The sequence below is a fragment of the Hippichthys cyanospilos genome, chromosome 5 (genome assembly GCF_059441005.1).
Source record: "Hippichthys cyanospilos isolate Australia breed blue-spotted pipefish chromosome 5, RoL_Hcya_1.0, whole genome shotgun sequence".
Taxonomy (NCBI): domain Eukaryota; kingdom Metazoa; phylum Chordata; class Actinopteri; order Syngnathiformes; family Syngnathidae; genus Hippichthys; species Hippichthys cyanospilos.
Genome location: NC_142373.1, coordinates 15,501,778 through 15,525,158, shown reverse-complemented (window position 1 = coordinate 15,525,158; position 23,381 = coordinate 15,501,778). Strand labels below are relative to the sequence as shown.

At 43.8% G+C, this 23,381-nt stretch overlaps 1 protein-coding gene across 1 annotated transcript in view; it reads left to right on the top strand.

Moving 5' to 3' along the window:
* The first annotated feature begins 11,569 nt into the window (after nucleotides 1–11,569).
* nalf1b (NALCN channel auxiliary factor 1b) overlaps nucleotides 11,570–23,381 on the top strand; it is a 77,676-nt gene continuing 65,864 nt past the window's right edge. The window contains exon 1 of the mRNA XM_088415746.1: nucleotides 11,570–12,927. Within this exon, the coding sequence (XP_088271872.1) occupies nucleotides 12,109–12,927 (819 nt within the window). The 5' untranslated portion in view covers nucleotides 11,570–12,108. The remainder of the gene's footprint in view (nucleotides 12,928–23,381) is intronic.

Below are 23,381 nucleotides of genomic sequence, written 5' to 3'. Positions count from 1 at the left end.
CTAAAGGGGAAGAATCACCAACAAGGGTCTTTATGGTAGGAGCTGTCTATCCTCCTAGCTATTTCAAAACATAGCGCGGGCAGAATATGTTGCCCCGTATGATAGCAAAAAGCGCCACTGATTGCAACTCTCAAATCATCACAGTGAAGGCCGTGCTTCCGAGACAGGGGCACAATCATAAAAGCGAGTCAGCGCACCGCGCAGTCGGACAGCACCCCAAAGTACAACGGCAAGGACAGCGAAACGCCGCGGCAGAAAAGCCTCTTCAAACTGCGGCTATGTTGTTAAAACATAGCGCGGACCTTTAAAGATGGGGCAATGGAATTTCAGCAAAGTCAAGATACTCTGCGCTTAATAACAAGTACACCCAATTTAAAGGAAAAAGATAGGTTGCTCTGCGAAGGTCAGCGAGAATATGATCACTGTGAGCAAAGTGAGCTTTGTCCCCGTTTGCGGTTTGAGCCTTTAATAGATAAAATGGCAGCTTTAAAGATGACATAGTGCACAGTTTTTTTTTTTACCCTCTCTTAAGCTTGGTTCATGCTTGACGCGTGAAATGACCCGCCTTTGTCGCGCGTTAAATGTGTTTCACATTTCCTATCCACAGTGACATAGAAAACACCATAATTCGACCCCAAATTAAGGGTGCATCCTATACACAGGTGCGGCTTATGTTTGGGTAATTACGGCCACTGATTAAGAGGTGCGTCCCAAAGATTTCATTCAAACGCGCCAGGATATCCAAAAAACGACGCCCCCGCGCCTTAACCCGGTTAAAGAGATCAGGAGCAAGCGAGGGGGAGGAAGCCGTAATTTACAAACGGCCACGGCGAAGCAGCGCCGCTTGAGTCGCGTGACCCTGTAGTAAGTCAGCGTAAGAGCAATTGCCGAGGGATCCCGGTGATTTACACGCGAGGCTTCCAACCTGCGAACGGGGATAAATCACCGCTTCCCCTCCTCATCCCGGCCTCTTTATCTGCACGCTCAGCTCTTAGCGGCTGTCTCTTCCCGACCCTTTCTCAGTCTGTCACAACGGCGCGCACGAGGAGCCGCTTCCCCTGCTCACCCCTCCAGGCCCACACATAAGCGCTTAATGAAAAGGTACTTTACACAGGCGGCCGTTCACTGGGGAGCTATCTCTTTAAATGTCACTGTTAATGGCGGGAATTAGCAGAGAGCAGCAGGTAGTGTTTCAGCCCGTGGACATATACATGCTGATGCCGGCGCGCGATACCCGCCTCGCGCGCTTATTGCTTATTTGTCCTACGCCTGCACGTTACACGTGCTTACTTAGTGGCAGATCCTGCCATTGATTTATACGCCACCGGGCCATCCGACTCGCCGCTTGATTACAACGCTTGAGTGCAGCTGCAGTCACGGCCCCGCCGTGACCTCAAAAATAGATCCACTCCCGCGTGTGCAATCAGCGGACGCTGTTCGAACTCTATGACTATAATCTATTCTATAATCATTTTGGAGTCAAATGCTGGCATTTTTGTTACTGCGTGTAAGACGCATCGCATGTTCAAGGATTTTTATTTCAATGTTACAAATCTGCATTGCTTGATTGAAGAAGGTTAAAGTCAACTTCCCCAACTTGGTCAACTTTTTCCCTCCCAACCCTTCATATAAATGCAGCCAGTGGCTTTCCTCGGGAGTCTCAGTTGTGTTTAGTGCCATTTTGCAAATGTTGGCAGGCAGCTGGACTAAAACGATCGCCATATCCTCATTTTCATCTGCAGCAAAATAAATGACTCAGGGAACTTCACGCTCCACCCCTGGGGGACTTGTTCCTGTACAGCAACAATCCTGTAACAACTCATTTACTATGCAAGGCTTTTATTTGTGTACTATGCCGTGGCGGCCCTGCGCTATGCTGATGTATCAGATCCCATAGAAGAGCTGACCTCAGATGACTTTGCAGACACGCTCTGCGGCGGACCGCTCGCCTCCCACCATCAACACCCCCTTTTGTGCCGTAGGTCCGGAGCATGCCGCACATCCTCAGTGTATTTCCCCTCGATGTCTACCGTCTTGCACAATTAGAAGTCTGGTCATTTAACCACTGTACCCGGGCACGCTGCTGTTAATTGCCTTAACCTGAGGGGTGAAATGCTGAGTGGGGTACACACAATCTGACAAAAGTGCCAAGTCTGGGCATTTTCGTTTGTGTTGTGTAGGTATTTGTTGTTTGTGGGTTGTGTTCAGGGTTTTCTGTACTTTTTCGTTCTGGGTTTTTGGTGTTTTCCTATTTCTCTTTTGTTGTGGGGTTGTGTGCGTGCGTTGAAGTTGATGTTTCTATTCTCCTCGTGTCTCGTTAGTTTTGATTGCGTCCTCCTGTTAACCTGCTTCCCTTGTCTTGGCTAATCAATTCCCTGTTCCTATTGTGTCTTGCCCAGGCGTTCCGTGTTGCGTCATCACTTTTGAGTGTATTTAGTTTCCTGTTTCTGTTCAGTCCAAGTCGGGTCATTGCGGGGTCAGTGTTGCTCTCAGTTCCTCGCCGTCCTCCCTTCGCGCTAGTTTTTTTTTTTTTTGCTCATCTTTATGTTAATTTAAGAATTGTATGTTTTATATATATATTCATTTATCAGTATATATGTGTAAAGTGCAACTTGAATAGGCTTTTACATCTGAGACAATTTGTGCATTTGTTCAGCATTAAATCACAGCAAAACTAGGCTACCATTCATGAGAACCAGTTGTTGAATACCGCACATTGCGCAACAGCTCAGTCAGTTTTGGCCTCGTCACGCAGTGTGTGTTGGGCCTTCATTGCCTATTTGTAGCTCATCTTTACTGCTTCCCTCCTTTGAAGCATTGCACAATACACACTTTCATGCCCTCCAGGATGCTCATTCTTCACTCGCTTGGACTACTTTCCCGAGTCTTCTTGCATCATCCGTGTCCCTCTGCGTGAGGCTCTGTTAAGAACTGCCACGGAGAGTGTAAAATCCAGCCCAAAGGTCAAAAGTGATACATTCTCTGGAAAACAAAATCACTTACAAGGAGAAAAGGCCTCGGCATCAACTTGTTGGTTCCACCAACACCTTATATGACTCGATTTCCTCGAGCACAAACTGCAGTAGTCGTAGTATTGTAATGTAATATAGCAATGTAATGTAATATAATATATATATATCATATTTTTATATTTAGATATTTGTATTTTTTCTTTCAGGCAAGGCCTTCCTAAAACTAAATAAACGAAATAAAAAATAGCTAAAAAAATAACATTATATATGTATATTTTTTATTATTTTTCTTTTGTTTTAGCAACTCTAAAAGATAGATCCTGTTTACATGATTTTTCTCATTTGTGGCTCTTCTTCTGAAAAATGTCAAAACTAATGATAATGTGCATATTATGTTGAAAATAACGGTTTTAGATTGACTTATATTTATAGATAATAATCATATTCATAGTCGGCGGGGTGAGCATGAAGGCTTTTTTCTTTCCTGGCAGGGGGCTTTGCAAAATTATAATTGAGAAGCACCGGTACAGTTGAAGACAATGCTGCAGACAGCTGGGATTCATCTTTTGAGCGGCGCTGATAATAAGCCCCCGCCGGAAGGTTCCAGGGCTCAGCGGCGACCGGCGAGAACGGCGGCGCGCTGGCCTTCCTCCAGCCACATCCCGGGCACAATCTGGAGAGCGGCTGGCTGCATGTTTACTCGAGCAAACACGCCAGCCCTTAAGCGGGGAAAAAAGACTGGATCCACTATTGGATACGCTTCGGATTCCGCAGCCAAAATGTGACTTCATTCGCAGCCCTTCAAAGGCTTCAATATATTTACGTACGTCTTTTGACTTCCCCGCTGGATGCAGGTGCACTTTTCACCAGGAGGTGCGTTCTCTCTGTCAGCGCAGATTAGCGGGAAGTAAATGCACCTCCACCTGCCGCGCGGGCTAATCTTGCTGCTTTGCATGAAGAAATAGTTCAGACGAGTTCACCTCTTCTCTTGCGTGAGCTCAAAAGGCGCAAGAAATTAGAACCGACGAAAGAAGAAAAGCATGGCTTGGGAATAATGTCAATATTCCATTTATTTTCGGTGAATGCTGCGGTCCAAAAAGCGTCTAAGCAAAAACGAGACAAAGATTCTTAAAATGAGGCAAATTTTCTTGTTTTGAGCCAAAAATCTGCCAGTGAGGTAAGAAGGATTTTCTTACCAGGAAAACCCAATTCATGATGTTAATGTTTCTAAGAACGATTTGAGTTCAAAAACAGGTTGAAAACTAAATTTAACAAAATACTTCTCGATATCCAGTCAAACTTTGAACATTTTTCATTTTAAATGGTCATGTGTTTACAAAGCGCAATCCGTAAAAATAAAAATCTTCTCAATAAATCCTTCAAGTTGTAGCTTGAGCAAGTTTTTCCTCGCTTGAGGTCCTGGGGGGCCGGTATCCTGCATGTTTTATCTCAAACACACCTGATTTAAATGATCATTTTCAAGCTTCTGCAGAGCTTGCTAATAATCTAATCATTTGAATCACCGTAAAACCGGAAAACATGCAGGATACCGGCCTTCCAGGACTGGAGTTCCACACCTTATGTCCTACATTTTAGGCAATCTTCCTAATGCCGTGTAAAATATAAGCAATATTTTCTAATTACTTTAAAATTACACCAATGTTCAATTGTAACCCCCTGAATATTTCTAATGATTTTATAAATGACAGCAAAAAAAGAAAATGTGAGATTCAATATCTTGAAATAAGCATTTTTTTTCTTGAGATTTCTTTTGCTACAAATGGTATTGTTTCCTTTCTAGACACAAAAATATCATTTTTCATTATAAGCCTTTTTACTTTCTTAAAAAAATTAGGTTTTGCAGGGTAAGGTGCAATTTTGAAGGGAAAAAAAAAACGATTTTGGCTGTATTTCAGGTCTCCCTGCAGGAGTTTGGAGCGTCACTCTCAGTTCTGGAGTTCCTGTAAATCCAACCGTCTGCTGTTTACACTTGAGCTGAAGCTGATGTTACTCAGGCCTGCTGGGCAACGACATGCAAAAGTTAAATGGGGACAAAAGGAGAAAGATCATTTTCAGTCTCGTTCGAATCTAGCATAAAACTTAATAAAATAATCTTAATAAAGATTTAAAATAATCTTAATAAAGATTTGGAGCCAGCAAGCTTTTTTACCCCCAGATGTACTTTTCCAGCAGCCAGCTAGGCAATACAGCACCAATCGAACAAATGAATATAGGTGACAGGAACAAAATGGCCGCCCCCCCGTGATGGACAGCAACAAGTGGATTTGTTGACCTAATATTGAGAAATATTTGCTTCCATGTAATTTGCAACTTGCTTATTTGAAGAAGTCTTTTGAACGCAAAAAAAAAAATCTTACCCCATTTGCAGATCGTTTTTTTTGCTTACAACAACAAAGTTTGCCTAATTTTTCAAAATCTTTTTTCCTGTATTTGGTCTGGCACTTTTTGCAGCGCAAACCTCCGACTCGATGTTATAATCTTGCCAATTAATCGGTCGGCCTCTACTTGAACCAGACCGGAATTCTTTTGTTACATTTTTAATTGCATGACATAAGGGGAGTTCTACCTTAGAGGCTCCGCTTTATTTGGTTGAAAAAAGAACCAGCACATCGTATTTAACACTTTTACGTTACAGTCTTTCTAAGATAACAAAAACGGAGCGACTTTTTCTATAAGCTCCAAGGCGCCTGGGTTCTTACTTTCCGTTCCGCCGCTAGAATTCCGATTACCATCCGAGCTGCTCCCGGTAATTTTGGAGCAGTCCCTCATGAATACGCTTGCGCGGAGCATCAGGATTCACTCCTGGGCCATTAATGATGCAACATAGGGGCAAGAGGCGATGAAGACAAACACAAATGCGCAACGACTGAATGGTGTTAGGCATTTGTCAAGCCCCGTCGGACGGGGCGCAAACACCTCCAGACCTTCTCTCCTCTACTGTCATCCTCGAGAAACGTCCTCGCCGCCTTTTCTTTGAAGATGATAGACGGGCGGTATGGGAAAAGGCATTTGGATAGTGAGCCGTGGCGATGCGCCGCCAAGGAATTCCCGCTGCGGGAATGAGGCGAACCGATCGATCCGGAGACTAAAACCCGAGGCGGGGCGATGGCTGGGCGGGCGGCTTGATTGAACTGCGTGATGGTATCCGGATCATTGCTCTAATCCCTCTTGATTTTAGTGACCGACTGAGCAGGCGCTGGGAGTGGATCTCGGCAATCGGCGGCGAGGCCTCCTCCTCTCGGGAGTTGCTTTTTTCTTTTTCATGATTCCGCACATAAAACGCCTTTTGTCCCGCATCGTCGTTTTACATGATAATCATTGAAGACTCGTTTTGCAAAAGTTTTGGCCGCCTTCGCCCCGGCCTTTTTAACGGCTCATTTCTGCTCACTTGGGAATCAATTGTCTCTTGAGACTCCAGCGGCGTTGCAATTCATCAGACTAACAGCCGCGTGTTTTGTTGTTCATTGCGGCTTGGTGGAGATGTGCTGAGCATTAAACATTAATATTGGACCACCGTCATGTGTCAGTTTAGCAATTAGCACTAAGCATGATAATCAGCGTTACGAATTCAATCAGTTTAATGGAGCGGCGCCATACACTATTGATGAGTACGTCTGCCTCTCGGTCGAGAGGTTCCGGGCCCGATTCTTGGCTTGCACGGAGTTTTCATGTTCTCCCGCTACCTGTGTAGAACCTCTCTGCGTATTACCTTAAAGGGGCCGCAACATGATCTTGAAGTACTTTCCATAGTGTAATATGTGCGTAGGAATTACGTTTGGCACATTGGTGTTTTGATTTCTCATTAAATATGAGTTTTATGGCGTGATCTTGCTAACCAGGAAGTAAAGCAGTTCGTTTGCTCTTACTGTGCCATGCCATGTTGCAGCTCAAGCGGCGGGCCCCGCGACATGCATTAATCCTTCTTCCTGACCGCGCGTCCTCACGAGGCTCCAGGTTGATTAGCTCTACTCCAACATCATGAATCAAGGGGCCAAAAACAGATGTTTTACCGACATTAAAACGCAAAGCGGCACCGATATGCCGCTCTCACTGACCTGTGTTCCTTCAATCAAATCAGTCCCTGTAGGAACCCAGGACTGGATTCTCTTGGATTCGTTTCAGTCACTTGAGCGCCAAAATTTCACACGCAGATGATTAGGAAATAGGCGTCTTTGGGAAGGAGAAAAGGCCCAGTGGTGACCAAGACCCAGGTTTTACTTTCCTTCGTGGAACCTTTGTGCAGACTATTTTGGTGGACCCCTCTTTATGAAGGTCAAGACTTATTTTTAGAGCACAACTCTGAATTCAGTTTTGGTTGTTATGGCTTGGATAATGCAGTCTGTTGTGATGTTCAAGAAAATGCAATGTATTACGGTATGTTGATTGGACGGTTAATTAATCTTGGCATTTTTTGTGGACCAAATTCTGACTGGTATTTTAGTCAGAATCTTAAAGTCATAATTCACATTTCGCAAGCGACATAAAATGATGTGGCGGGCCAGATTTGGCCCTCGTACCTTGAGTTTGACACCCGTGGAATAGATGAAGAGAAAGAAAAGGCTATAATCAGCAGACCAGTGTGCGCGTGTGTGTCTAAGAAATAATGTCTTTTCAATGGCAACGACGCCTTCTATTGGAAGGTCTTGAGGAGCAATGATTTTTCAAGTCAAATAAATCCATGATGGTCCCATTTCCTTCCTGGAATATCACTAAGTAGAAAGCAGACCTCCACCAAGGCCAAAGTGTGAATGCACATGAGGGAGAAAAACAACAACTCCTCAAGTTTGTTTTCATGCGTAATCTTTTGTTTATTAGGACATGTTCTCACTCAAAATGGCGGGAAGTCCTACTCTGGTTGTGGCAATTGGACCCTTCCGTTGACGTCATAATGAATAAATGTTCTGTTTTTCAAACATGAGGTTTCACCAAGTCTATGATTGTGTGTACATGCCAATAGACGACAATTAACAAAGAAGTCATATGGAACACCTTTTCACGTTCTCTAACAGGTGCACACAGCTTCATACTTTGCCACACTGAATCACCTGGAGACATCATAACCTTTACATGATCCTCCCCGTCTTAGTAATATTCCAGTGTGGAGGACTCGGACATTGGTTCAGTCGGCTCACTTCTTTTATTTATTAATTTTTTTCAATAATGCCGTCACAACCTCAGCTAACACGAGCTGCTCTTCGCTGCTTCAGGCAATGGCTGCTAACAGCCAACTGATTTCCATGCTCTTGCTCGTCCCGCAATTATTGTAAGTAAATACCTGTGTATGGCTAATAATAGTATAATAATAATAATAATAATAGTAATAATAGTATAAATAAACATCTACGTGCCAAAACCCAGCTTATGTGGCAGACGGATCAATCTTCCTCGAATGACGGCGAATAAGAAAAAAAGTTAACATTCATATAATTTTGCCCTTCATTTTAAAAATAATGCATCTTATATTTGGGAAATTACGGTCCATCTCAATGACAGAATTAAGTAACTGCAGGTTTATAGACCTTTTAATTTGAAAAATGAACAAACAATTTTTGCATTCATTCTTAAATACACACATAAATTGTAAAAAGAAACACAAAAGGGGATTATGGGAACTGTGGTCGTTTATTGAGTTAAATCTCGTCCCAAATTGTGTTAAATGCATTTACGTCAAACCTTTGGAGCAGCAGGAGGCATAATTGAGCTATATGATTATTCGATCAGAGGTGGTTCAATGGTGTATACACACATGCACACAGCCGCTGCATCGATAGTGGATGAGTCATGTCTGCCAAAGATTACAGTTAATGTAATGGCCAGCTATTTGCATTCATAGCACACGCGCACAAGAACCCCCCCCCCCCTCGCTCTCTCACACGCTTGCTCTCTGATGACAGATCATCAGGTGTGCTACAGAAAATGATCCTATTTCACTAATTGGTTCAGGAGGATAAAAGAAAAAAAAAAATATATATCTTTATTCATGAACTCTAGCTATGCCGTAGTTGTATAATGACAGGCATAACAATTACATGTTCTTCCACTAGATGGCAGAAAGTACAATTAATCTGTGTAGCCACAAATACAAAATTGTCAATGTCAACTAAAAACATTTGTGACCAACTCAACCATTAGATGCTGAAAAAAGACTACATCAATACGTAACGATTATTTTAAATTGTCAACAAAATAAACACAGAAGCGCCAATATCTTAGAAAATTTAACCTGAAGAAAAAGGTATTGTGCTGATTGATCTCTTAATCACGTAACATGATTTAGAAAAAGAAATGTTGTTGACAGTCATTTCAAAAGTTTCTAACTCCCACAAATAGTTTGACAATGAAAGCACCACTGCACCACCTGGTGTCGTGGATCTGCAATAACACTTCACATGGCAAAAGCAAAGCCTGTTCTTGGGGGGTTACACCTATTAGAATAATTGAATATAGGTTATCCCATATTTGTTTTTGTTTTTTTTTGCAATAAGCATGTTGATAGATTGTTAGACATGGATGTTTTCCGTCGGAGTTGTTTATGGAGAAGTTGTGAGGAGAGGACTCTCATAGCATGGCATGGGGTTGGTTTTGATGTTCCTGGGAAAGAAGATCATGGCATGGATTCGTGATAACATCCCCCAAGATCACAAACTGATTGTTTGCATTGTTGACAAGTGTCTCCCCTAACCCTTAAGGACAGCAATGGCTTTGTAACTAGGGCCAACCCAAATGAATAAATGAGGAGCGAACGTGGTGTGTAACCAGACCGGGAGGAGATCTGAGAAGGTGCAGGTCTCTCTGCCCACTCTCCTCGCGAGTAAAAGCTTCTTGTCTTCCATCTGGTTTGTTGTTTATAAAATGTTCGAGGTTGCTTGAAATTGACATCCCCCCCGGCATCCGGCTCCCATCTCCTCTCCTAAGAACCACAACAAATAAATCCAACATTGAGTTGGTCTCCTCCATTAACCTTACCATTGCTAAAATATGCCCAAAGAAAAAACTCACTGACCCTCGAATGAGCTTTATTGATGTGCATTGAGATCTGTGGGAAAATAAGTGGTTCGTGAACGGCTTTCTCTGTTACATGTGTTGACTGGCAAGCTTGTGCATTCATGTGATGTGTGACGGGTGACTGGGGAAGTCAATGCGAGACACGGCCAGTCCATAAACTCCCTCGTTACAGTCAGCGCGCCTTTGACTTGCCACAAAGCCTCGGCTGAGTCTTTTTTAGACAGTTTCACGAATGTAATGCTATGGTGAGTGCTTCAGTAGAAGGATATTGGTAAACTGGATCATCTTCAATCAAATGTTCCCATAGAAAGGAGTGATGTCAAACGTGTTTATCACAATGACAATAGTGCACTTCAAAGGTTGCCGTCACCATCTGGTGCACGAAAGAGCCTCCATCCATCCATCCATCCATCCATCCATCCATCCATCCATCCATCGAAAGTATTTTAAATCTTACTGTATGAAATATTACTTCCAAGCGGCATGTTAACACCCATTTTTAGACCAATTTTGCATTAGTCATTCATGCCTGCCTCCCCCTCAAGAACACAAATTGAGGGGATCTCTTTTGGAAGACTGATGTTCATCCTGCCAGAGGAGTTCCAGACGTAGACTCGCTGCCAAGGTGCACTGACGTCTTACTGCCAGCTTGCAGTGAGATGGGCCAACACCTCACTCGGGCAGATTTGTTAGCACTACTTTCATTTGTCATCAATTTGCTTGTTAGGGTTTGTGTTGCAGCAGGGATACTTTGACAATAATTAGCAGCGCTAGGGGTGCCCGGATAAATTGTCGTTTTACTTTTAGCTCCCGTAGAAAACAAGTGAACAAAGGTATTGGGACAGCAAATAGAAATGACTTGAATCAAATTTATTTAAAAAAGCCAAATATTAGTCCGGGACATAAAGAACAAAAACACTTGAATTGACAACACCTAGCATGTTAGCTAGATCCACCTACTTCTGTTTTATTTGTATTTATTTTTTTTACCAATACTTGGTCTTTCCAGAAAAGTAGCTCATAATCTGCTCTACGTAAATTCATACAAAATTAGTTTTTGGCAGTTATGAACTTGGAATGGATTTATTTTCCCCCAAAACCCTTCCCTAAAGCACTTTTTTGTTCCTGCAAACATTTAGATTTGGTTTGGAAAAAATCCTTTCTAAAAGGGGTCCCTGACTCCAGAAAGTTTGGGAACCCCCAGTGCAAGTGACAACAATGAACACCTGGCCAAGACACAATTGGTGTACAGAGATGACACAGAAGAACAGGTGGGCGCAATCAGACTAATGGACACAAGAAAACACGGACAGCCAGAGAGAAAACAAATCAGAAAGGCAAACCCAGAACACGGCACTTCATCGGCAGTCAGCAACGGCCAGCCCGCATCAAAACAAAGCGTTGCCAAAGTGCATGCGTTTGTTAAAACGTCCTTTGAAATGCGTACCTGAGAATACTCACCTCCTTCCCTCAGCATGCCCCCGTCTTCACCCCCTCCCCCCGCCTCTCTCGCTATCTCTCTCTTGTGCATATAGGCAATAAGCTGCTCGGCCACTGCGCAACGATGGAGCTCTCGCAGCGATGGAGATGACGCAAACAGCCCGTGCTCTCCGAAAAAGTGTTTCTAGGCGAACATGGCGGCAACTTAGGCGCGCTCCAAGATGACAACGGGCAGCCGGAGACGGGATTCAACGCTTGACGCTCGGCTTCCAGGCGGCGACGACACCGGCCAGCGCGGAGCGGCCGCCCGCTTCACTTGAGTGAGAGAGAGCCCCAATCTGCGGCAGACGCCCCAGCGGCAGCAGCAGCAGCAGCAGCAAAAGCAGAAGCAGCAGCAGCAGCAGCAGCAGCATCAGAGGAGAAGAGCGACGCCAAGGCAGGGATGCGGTCAAAGAGGACGCCGTCCCCCCGCGGGGAGCCGGCGCGGAGGATGCGGCAAGCCTAATCCGCGCGGGCGGCTTCAGCGGAGCGGAATCGCGGCGATCGCCCTGCGCCGGCGGAGGCAACGGCACCCCCGAGGAGAACCGAGCCGAGTCCGCCCAAGTCAATGAGTATTGAGACAGAGCAGCCCCCGCGGCGGAGTCGGCCGGGGCAGCACTCTCCCTAAAATATGAGCAGGGGTGCTCGGATGCGTCGACAGCATGACGAGGGCGTCAAATACTGGTTCGCACCCCGAGGGACCGAGAAGCCATCCGCCGAGTCGGAGCGGGCTCAGAGATGGCGCCTGTCGCTGGCCTCGCTGCTCTTCATCACCGTCCTGCTCTCGGATCACCTGTGGTTCTGCGCCGAGGCCACGCTGGCCCGCACCAGGGACAAGCGGCGCTCGGGCCCCGTCAGAGAGACGGGCGAGCGGCCCCGCTCCCTCCACTGGCTCCCGCCGGCACCGCCGACGCCGCCGTCCTCCCCATCCCCATCTTCACCGTCGCCTGACCCCCGCCACCGCTCCCACCCCCGCCACCACCCCCACCCCCACCCGCACCATCACCACCATACCCTCCGCTACCACGCCAGAGAGCAAGATGCTATTTTTCTAGGGAATTCTACCCAACCTCTGTGGCGGATGGACACCTGTCACCCGGACAGCGTGTCCAAGGACTGCTTCACTTTCACGGACGCGGACACCGTGTGCCTGGGCCTCGCAGGGGGAGATGGGACGCAGTTGGCCTACGTCAACCTGAGCGATTTGTACCTTTCTTTTTGTAATTCCTACTCACTTTTGGATTTGTTTTACGGGTTTACCAGTCCGCCCGACATGAATTGCACCCTGGATATGGCCATGGGGGCGGACGCGCCCGGATGCGGCGACTGCGTCCGGGCTTACCAGCTCCTGGACCGGCAGGCGGAGGACAACTACCGGGAGTTCGAGCTCCTGGTGCGCAAATACGAGACGGACGCCTACTCGGTTCGGACGTGCATGGAGGAATGCAAGGTAGGACGCGAGCGCGCGCGAGTGGACTTGAGGGGGTGGCGGGTTCACCGTTGCCATGGCAACCGCTGGGCATGTCAGGATATTTGCATTTTTGGTCTTTCCTTTCAAGAAATCAAGCTGCGCGCCTGGAACACTTTGTGCCGTTTTGCGCCTGTGTCTTCTGCTTCCGCTCTTTTCTTTGTCTCCCCTCTCGCGCGCAAACCTTTGGCGGCCCACGCGCCGCCTCTGTGGCCTTCCCGCTGTCCGCGGTGCTGACAAGAAGGCCCCACAAGAGGCCCGTTTTAGCTGTTTGCTCAACAGAAGGAAACCTCAGTGCTGCAGACCGCGTAGCTTCCGTCCCGCTTTTTCCTTGTCATCCCATCTGCATTGCTAGCCTTCGCTAATGCGATAAGTCACAGGCGAGTGCCGCGACCTCCTTTTTAGCCCCATCCGGTGTGCTAATCGGCCTCCGAGTCCGAGTGACCTTTGAGAAATCGCGGCGCCCCGGGACTGCGTGACAAACCGCCGCTTTCTCAAGAAGCGCTCTGTCGGAGAATAAATACGTCATTCCGCTTGATGTGTTAATCGTAGCTAGTCGTTCTCATTTGGAACGGCTGTCGGAACCGAGCGTCGACAAATGGTGAAGGCCTGTTCTCCAGCCACTTTGTTGCATTGCTGCTCATGAGGTTGCAAGTTCACGATGGTTTTGAATGGTGGACATTGTTCCGGGGAAGCCGTATTTCCCCAAACGGTGGCTGGCCAGGGGTTGTATTTACTCCATTGCAGTGAGTAGCAGGTGTTAATGTGAGGAGGCATCTTTCTTAACTACATTTCCTCAAACGCTACGCAGGAGCTTTGATTTAGTCAAATCCAAAGACATTTATTTGAAAGGGGTGATTTCAAAGGAGACCTGTACTCTATTTCTTCAAGTAGTTGCTGGGGGCTTCGGGTCATGTTTATGAGGTGTCAATTTTAGCGAGAACTTTCATAATTCTCCAAACGCTAGCCGGGGGCTTTTTATTTATCGAACTGCAGCTAATATGGCATGTTTATTTGAAAGAGGCATTCATTGGAAAGGAGGCTGGTGCTGTAATTCCTGAGATAGTTGCCACAGGCTTGTATTTACTCAACCGCAGAGAGTACAAGGCATTTATTAGAATAAGGCGTCCACTGAGCGGAGACGTTCACTGTCTAATTTTAACCCCTGGGTGTCTGGGGGGTTTTCACTAACCTGGCTTTATTGTCGCCCAACTTTGAAAGGTTCATAACATTGTCAAATATGAATATATTTTTTACATCATTTTTTAGGGGGATGCCTATGTCCCGTTTATGTACAAAAAGTGTCAAAATGTGATAACAAAACAATGACACTGTTTATGAATATATTTATGAAATAGAAAAAGGAATATTTTATATGTCATAATGAGATTATTGTGGCCTTTGAAGACTTCTGCATTATGGGTGTCCAGGCTAAGCCAATCAACAAGGTCATTGAAAGGCTTGCAAATGTCATAAGTTGGCCTCTAGCGCTACCCGGTTGTTTTGTGCTGTTAACACAAAAATTTGTATTGCACACCGTTTGTCGTATGATGACTTTTGAAGACTTTTGCATTACGGAAGTCCAGGCTAAGCCAATCAACAAAGTCGTTGAAAGTTTTGCAAATTTCAAAAGTTGGCCACTAGCGCCACCTATTAGTTTTGTGGCATCAACACATTTCCGTATGATGACGTTTGAAAATGTTGCATTATGGGAGTGCTGGCTAAGCCAACATATACATATAAGATGTATAAAATGATACAAGCTATATGATCAAGAATTATTACTTTTTCACAGGGTTTCAATATTCAAGAGATTTCAAGATTCAGGAGATTTATTGGTGGATTGTATAGTTTAACATAATAATATGGAATTACAAAAAAAAAAAAAAAAACAACAACAAAAAAGGCCTTTTACGTGCCACTGTAGCACCACCATCTATTTTCTGTTTTTTTTTTTTTGTGATCTTTACACCTCGGGATCTCTAAACGCGCGCAACACGCAAAGCAAGGCTGGGCCCCCGCGCCCCGTCTTTCCTGCAGGTCCAGACCGGAGCGCCTCTTCCGGTGTAATTTAATTTGCACTCCCATAATTCCGTGCTTCTCTTGTGGCTGCGTCTCCAGGGCCGCTCGGCAGCGCGTCCATCGTCTTCCTCCATCTATTCATCATTGTCTCTCGGTTACTTCCACATCCTCTGCCTCTTTGTCTTCCTCCCATCTGTGTCAAGAGAGTCGCGCGTCACATGTCCACGTGGCCGGCGTAATACTCTAACTCGGTTCCCGTCAGGGGCATTGCCCCCACCTGTCTGTCCTCTGAGGAAAAATGTGAGTGTTAGTGATAGATACGGATCTAGGTTGAGGTCCTTTCCCTCTCTTCAATTACTGAAGCGTTCACGCAGGCACCTATTTGGGCTCTCCGCATCGCTCATGCTCTTGTAGTTTTTTTCCCCCCTTTGCCTCCTTTCAAAGCGTGACGGCCACAAGACGTGCTTGGGAATTACGCAGCGGCGCTGGTGAAATAATACCGGTCAACTGTCGATCAATGTCATGTTAATGTTTCAAAACATTTTGTTCCTGTGCAATGGAAATAATGCCTTATGGTTTAAAGCTGTCATAAAACCCTTACTTACAGCATAAGTGGCAAACTCCAGTCCTGGAAGGCCGGTATCCTGCATGGTTTAAAGCCTTCTCTCTCCAACACATCTAATTGAAATGATTAGCAACATTTTCAAGATCCTTCGGAGCTTGCTTATGAGTTAATCATTCGAATCAAGTGTTGTGAGGAGGGGAAATAAATGCTGCTGCCTATTGTTCTTTGAATAGTTTCACACGATCATGTCTCTTATAACATTTCATACTACAAATGAAATAAAAACATGCATCTTTCCTGCTGTTATTGATTTGGATCAATATCTGTCTGGCAGCCTGGAGGTACGTCAAATTTGAAAAGGTTTCTGCAGGTACTAGCAAATCAAACACAATCCTGCTACAGGAACAGTCTGTTTTCATTTTAAATTAAGAGCAAATTGGCTGGAACATGAAGTGATTCAATCCTGGGTTGTGTTATAGTGACTTCCAACAGGTGAGATAGAACAGATCATGTTACACTGAATAAAATATGTCTTGATAGGACTAGAACCGTAGTTTGGGTATAAGACATGGATGGCATAGCACTCTGGTTTCATTTTTTTTTTTTCAAAACTAATTCTTTGCGCGGGTTAGGTGATACTTGACTGAAAAAATAGGCACATCATTAAAAAAGGTTATAATTACTCTTCAAGGGTGCAATATCGGTATCTTATTGAAAATGAAAGGCTATTCCAGATTTTTTTTTAAGTACTGTAGTTGCAGGGTGCATTCATTACTTTGAGAGTGCTTGACTTTTTTTTGAAGGAGGAATTCATTTGAGAGGAGGTATTTCCTCAAATAGGGTTTAGGGACTTTTGTTTACTGCAAATTATATTAGGTGTTTATTAGATGGAGGTATCAATTTGAGTGGAGAACATTAAATAATTTCCTGCTTTTATTGACTGCAGAAAGTACCAAATGACTATTTAGGAGTCATTCATTTGAGGGGAGGAATTTTTCCCGAAATAGATTTTAAGGACTTTTACTTTATCAACTGCCGATAAAGGCGTGTTTATTTGATGGAGCTATCAATTTACTCAAATGGCGGCGGGGGCTAAAGAGAGCGTCATGTGATTCTGTGACTCACTCATTAATATGAGGGGGGGGCCTTTATACTACGTACTTGAATTGAGGGTATGGGATACTTCTTGGACTGAGGCATCAAGGAGACATGTCCATTTTTTTTTAATGTTTTTTGATTCATTAATTTCAGATGAGGTGTTATTCTCACTTTGTTTATCTACAGAACTATTATACAAATGGAAACTTCCATATACTTGGTTGCTATTGTTTACAGTACCGTATTACATGGTGCCCACTAATATAGACGCGTGCCGATTATGACGATTGGTTCAGTTTATCGTGTACAGGTACTTCCTGGTGTCTCGGACCATTAATTATTATCCTAATGTTGGAGTGGCAGCTTTTTAATAACATGACCGTCACTGTAACAAATGACATTGGTGTGCCCGCCATGACCGAGGATCAGAATTAACTTCCCACATTAATCCGGTCACTATACATTAATTTCCGGCAATTTTTAAGCTGGAAAACGTGCATGTATACTTTTTCCTCTTAAAAAGTCTTCCTTATGTTTTTTTGGTGCATGTTACTGCAAATGCGGAAGATTCTCTTGCGTTCAGCGTTCATTAAAGGACAGTAAGGAATGAACGATTTTAAACGAGTGGATTCACGTAAGCATGCATGCATGCATGCTTGCATTAATGAATGGATTGCTCGATTGGTGCGTGCATGATTGGTTGGGTGGTGGATTCAAAATGTGCATTAACTGTAAAGTACTTCAGAGTTGGGCCCCGATGTGACACCTAAGGCGAGACTCCATCCATTGCTGATTTACATACGCTTATAAAAGTGATCGATTGTTTTTATCATTGTCTTTAATCCATTACACAGTGATGCATCGGTAATGTAATACACAAAAATTAGTAATGTGTATCAAATCATGATACAATATAAATAAAACAATCAACCTCAAACATCAAATACTGATAACCTCACAGAGAGGCCAAAAAAAACGTTACTGTAACATTTTTACTAAGTTCTCTAAATGAGATTGGACAATGTGTTATGCAGGTCATATTTCACTGTATATTCAAGGCGAGGATACAGTTCTTATTCCTTTTGGATTATGCAAATCTGGATTGCAAAACTCGCTGTCTACAAGTTCTCCTTCCAATTCAATTAGGTTGCCTCTGGGCCCATTTCAAATAAATGCTGGGAAAGTCCTCCTTCAAATGAGCTAGCAGTGTTTGCTTCCTTCCTCCCGAGCAGCAGATAAGGGAATGTGCGTGTGTATTGGGAAAAAAAAAACAAAACATGCAGCTGTACTCCCATGACAACATCTTCTCTCCGTGCTCCACTCCTTTTCTATGCACTGCATCACAATGAAAAAAATGCTTTTTTTTTTTCTCCCCCATTCACACTTGTGCGGACCCATATTTTATCACTATTGTTGGAATCATATGACTGGGTCAAAGCCCTAACTGCCTGTTCAGTAGTGTTTTTCTTTCTATTGATGATATTGTTGATTGCTTGCTTACCATATTTTCTGCATTATAAGGTGCACTGTCAATGAATGACTCGACTCATTTTAAAACGGTTTATATATAATATATATATATATATATATATATATATATATATATGTATATATGTGTGTATGTATGTATGTATGTATGTATGTAAGGTGCACCACATTATAAGGCACTTAGAATAGAAGCTACAGTAGTGCCTGGGGTTGCAATATGAATCCACTAGATGGAGCTGTGCTAAGATGAATATCAACAAAGTAATCAGTTCAATCAATCATACTTTTCAATCAGACAACTAAAAATAAAGATGATTTGTGGAAAATACTGCTAAAAATGGGGGGAGGGGGATACCTTTTGACTGCATCAAATGAAAGATAGAGTTACTTACAGATATATTTCCACAACTATAGCAAAGGGAGGGACAGGAAATAATAGAGAAATGGGCAGACATTCTTGTTTTTTTAAATTTTTTGATGGATTAGAAGGAACTCCGGAGGCTTGACTATTTGTATGAATCCATGAAAAAGTATGCTTTCCATAATATGATAAGACAAACAGAGTTTTGACAAGCGGAAATATGGAGTTGTTCTTCCTTACACAGTCTCACTGATGTGCTTAGTTGAATGATTTGATGAGTGGGTGATGTGTTAGCTTTGATTTTTCTCTGACAAGATGAAAAGCGAGAAGGGAGATTGAAAGTGGGTGGCTTGGGTGGGTGGGGGGGGGGCTTTCTCACACCACTGGAAATGGCCGCCGTTCAAAACTTGACTACACACACACAAATGCGTCGAGCGCCCAGACAGGAAATGTGGAAAGTTTGTATTTACATATAAGAACATCTGCATCTTCACGCCTTTTTGGACAGCAGCAACCTGCACAATGCGATGGAACAGATGTCGCTGCTATGCAGTATGTGCGGCAAATGGGATTGACTTTGTTCAGCTCTCGTGCACGTGCGTTTGTTCTTTTAGGAGTACTGATTCACTGATTTCAAAAATAGAATTCCATTCAGTTAGAACTTGGCTAAGGCAAATCGACACTAAGGAGTCAATCCAGTCAATGCTATTATTAGCGTTGCCATTGTTGAACTTCAGCCATGGTTTTTTGCATGTTCATTTAATGTCCGATTGGTAGGAAGGTGTCCTTTAACCCCCAGGTGTGCGGTAATTTTTCGCTAACCTATCTTTATTATCACCCAACTTGAGCTGACTTTGAAAGGGTCATAACATCGTCAAATATAAATATGTATTTACATTCGACCCCCCCAAAATATTCGATGGCATCAGCCCTATCCATACATATGTATATTCACATGGATATACAGTATGTTCCAAGGCTGTTTTGTTTTAAAGAATTTTCATTTTGTGTGAAATCAAACGTTAACAGCTATTCGATAGTGCAGATTTTGCCGATGGGAATATGCAGATAAAATGCTTTGCATGAAATAAAATGCTTCCCTTTAGTGCAACATTTAGTTCTTGGACCGAAGCTTTTTGTCAACAAGTCCCACAATGCATAGCAAGAACTTCGCATTATGGGAGTCAGGCCGAGCCACTCAATGAAGTCATTGAAAGCCTTGCAAATGAGCTTAGTCCCTTGAAAAGTGGGAGAGTCTGTGTTTTGAAGTCGGTGAATGTGTGTGTATAAGAGTGCACTTGAGCTGTCAGTCCAGTCCAACCAGTCTTAAGGCCACCTGATAGGGGGGAGAGGAACGATTGTTGTATCTTGAGAACTCTAGAAGAAGTTCAAATAGAAATTGTTTTGAATGCGGGCCGATAAATGCCATCGACCTTGAGTTCGTAGCATGAGATTTTGCCGAATAAGCAATAAATCCTCCGATGCGTTCCTTCAACTTCTCCATGCAGTGCCTGCGAAATGGGTTGGCAGCCTCTTCTCTGAATCAGCTGCACTCACCCGGGCACTGTCGTTGCAGCAGATAAGGAGGATCCCTGTGATCAAGGATCCTATGATGCAGATGTCCTTCATGACAAACCGCCCTCAACTTGTTCCATGGATCATCGGCGCATCCGCGGGCGAATGTCCCGGTCCCGTCGAAAAAATGTTGTCAATTGAGTCGAGTGCCCGGCTGACCAATTCCATGACTCGTTTAAAGGCCAAGGAATACTACAAGAGGCCACAAATGATAAAGACGAGGACAGAATGCAACAAAGTGCAGAAGCAGTGGAGGTAGGGAGGGCAGGAGAAGAGGCTAATCAATAAAACACTATCGCAGGTATGATCCCAGCTTTTATCTCTCTGAACTTCAATAAAATGCAGACGTTACAAATCCGGGCCTTTCTAATAACATCTTCACACCGTAACCGGGTTAGAGTAGAGTAGAAAGACAGAGTTCTAAACATGAGTCCGTGTATTTATGCCCCAAGTCCTGGCAGGTGTTTTCCATCGTTGACTCAGGTCAAGTTTTTGTGTGCAGTGAAAAAGTCAGAGGATTCAGCTCCTGATAAATCGGTGCAAAAACTAAAGTGTTGCATTTACAGTATTCTTTCAGTATACTTAAATACAAAGAGCACTTTAGTCACCTGTGCTAATAAATGATACTTTATGCGGTTGTTTTCTGCTAATATTCCCGACTTCCTGCATGTGCATCGGTCATGCAACAGCATAATTAAATCAAACAAGCGTTTCAGCTATATATCAGGCTTGACAAGCACTTCCTGTTTTGAGCTCCTCTCGCTCATATTAAAGCAACACTTGAGCAAACAACAAATGGCTGAAGCTGCTCGGCGGTGTTTGTTTTTCCCCCCGTTGAACAATATCTGATAGTTGACGTAGCGTAATACATATTCAGAAACTCCCCGGTGGTTGCAACTTTCAATCTGCCCGTCTTCCAACTAACCTTTTGATGTTTGATTTCCAAAGGCATGAGCAAATGGAACGGTTTTATCTCTGTCCATAAAATCTTGGCTGTGGGTCTTTGTTCCTAGTTGTCCATCTCATATGACTTCAGTCACATACCGTACAGGCATAAAGAAGGGTTGGTCTGGAGTTGATTTCATCCCTCTAAGGTACAATTGACACAAAAGCGCCCTTAGGGCTCCTTATTGGTCTCCGAGGTTACTTTTTGTACTTTTCCTCAGTCTGAAAACACGGAAGCATGGAACTGAGTATGTGGAGTATGTATTTGACGTGTTTGCAAGTACAGTGCTGGTACATTTCGAGGTATTTGCAAGTGTGTGGCGAAGTATTTGTAAGTGCGTTTGGACGTATTTGCAAGTAGGCTGAACGTGTTTGCAAATACATTTGGACGTACTGTATTTGCAAGTATGTTTGGACGTGTTTGCAAATGCGCTTGGATGTGTCTGCAAGTACGTTGACTGTATTTGCATGTACGCTTGGACGTATTTGCGATTTTGCTTGGATGTGTTTGCAAGTATTCTTGGATGTAGTTTCAAGTATGCTTGGATATATTTACGCTTGCTTGTATTTGCAAGTGTGTTTGGATTTACCATAATTCCAAGTCCATTGTGACGTATTGGCAAGTGTGTTTGGACATATTTGTAAGTGTGTTTCGATGTACCATATTCACAAGTGCATTGGGGCGTATTTGCTTGGAAGTACGCTTCAAAGTATTTGCAATTGTGTTTGGACGTATTTGCACGTACGCTTGGACGTTATTGCAACTACATTCACTCCTTTACCGCTGGTTACTCCACATTGCAGTTCCAGGCTTCACTTGCTATACTGCCAAGATATAAAAATCATGTTGGAAGGGTGCAAGAATAGTAGAAGCGCCTCTGAAACAAGTCATTGTACCCCTAAAGGTGCAATATTGCACACTTCTTTTTTCCTGGCAATTGATCCAAGGTCTAATAGAAGAGGGACAGCCTGGAGGAAGAGAAAGAAAAATTCTACTGATAACGTTGATATGAAGCTGTGAGAGCAGCCAGTCATGCTCGGCATCACTGACACACGCACACACACAACCAGTCACAGCTCCCAGAGCTCCCAGACGCTCTGCTGACATTCTCACATCACTGAGTCATCGTCATCATCATCCGCTCACAGCATGTCCTGTTACAGACGGAACATGAATGTTCAAGCTCGTCGCCACGCTCGCTGTCTCGGCTGTTAATGTCACATGATCACAGGCACACAGGACTCCTTCTCAGAAGAAGTGCGGTGCAATAGTTTCGTGATTACAGACAAATATCTTTTATAGGTTAAGGAAGATGCTAAAACGTTTTTCTAATGTGGTAAGAACAATCAGTGTGTAAAAATAAGTGAAAATGTAAATATTTCACAATAAAAGGTCAAATTTTGTAGTTTAATATACACATCCGCGGGCAGTATGTTTGACATTAATGTGTTACAGACTGAAGCAGCAACTGGATCATAATTTTTGGTGGACATCCTGTTTTTGTAAAAATGATGGAAAACAATATTATTACTATTCATTTGAATGTGATTCATCAATTAGGCAAGGGGGAGAAAAGGCATTCATTTCTGCCCATGCATGAGGAGAACGGAGAAGGACTGCACCGATACAATTCTGCCGCATTCTGTCTCTCTGAACCCTCTCTTTTCCGAGGTCCCGAGGTCACATGAAGGTTCTGGCCCTAAAAGGGCAAAAGTGCAGCTGGGGAAAACGTGCGACCGTAACCCAATGCATTTTTTCATCAATGTGTTGGTGGAAGATCAGTACATTTATACCACAACATTTCGTAAAGCTAGGCATTCTGCAAAATATTTTCAATCACAAGTAAAGTGACATCTGTCCGCGGTATGAGTTGGGCCAAACTTGTCGCGGCAACCTTCTGACAGCAAAGCATTTCTTCAATGCAAGCAGTTATATTGATTGTAGCAAATGTATAATCGCTGCATTTACAATTATTCCAACATTCTTATCATCATTGGATTATTACATTTTCTTGAAATTGACTTTCTGCACGTGCTCCACACGTTGTAGCGTGTAGTTGACAAGTTCTGGAGGCAAAGAGGGAGGAGACAATAGCAAATGCTAAAGATTAGAGAAAAGACCCAGTGATGTGTGCAGACAGGATCTGACAATATGTGTCACTTCCCCAGACGCGCTGTAATTTTCTCCAGGTTTTATTCTATTTATTTTTCTGGAAGGCAGCGGGGTGGGCGAGAACAATTCATTTGAGCACCTGGCCCGATATATAATCCTCTCCCATTTAATCAGCCTTTCTGTCAATGGATGAAAGTGCACACGTGTGCGCGCATGAGTGTATGGCATTGTGTGACGCCACAAAGCCACTTGTGTGTGAGCCACAGGCG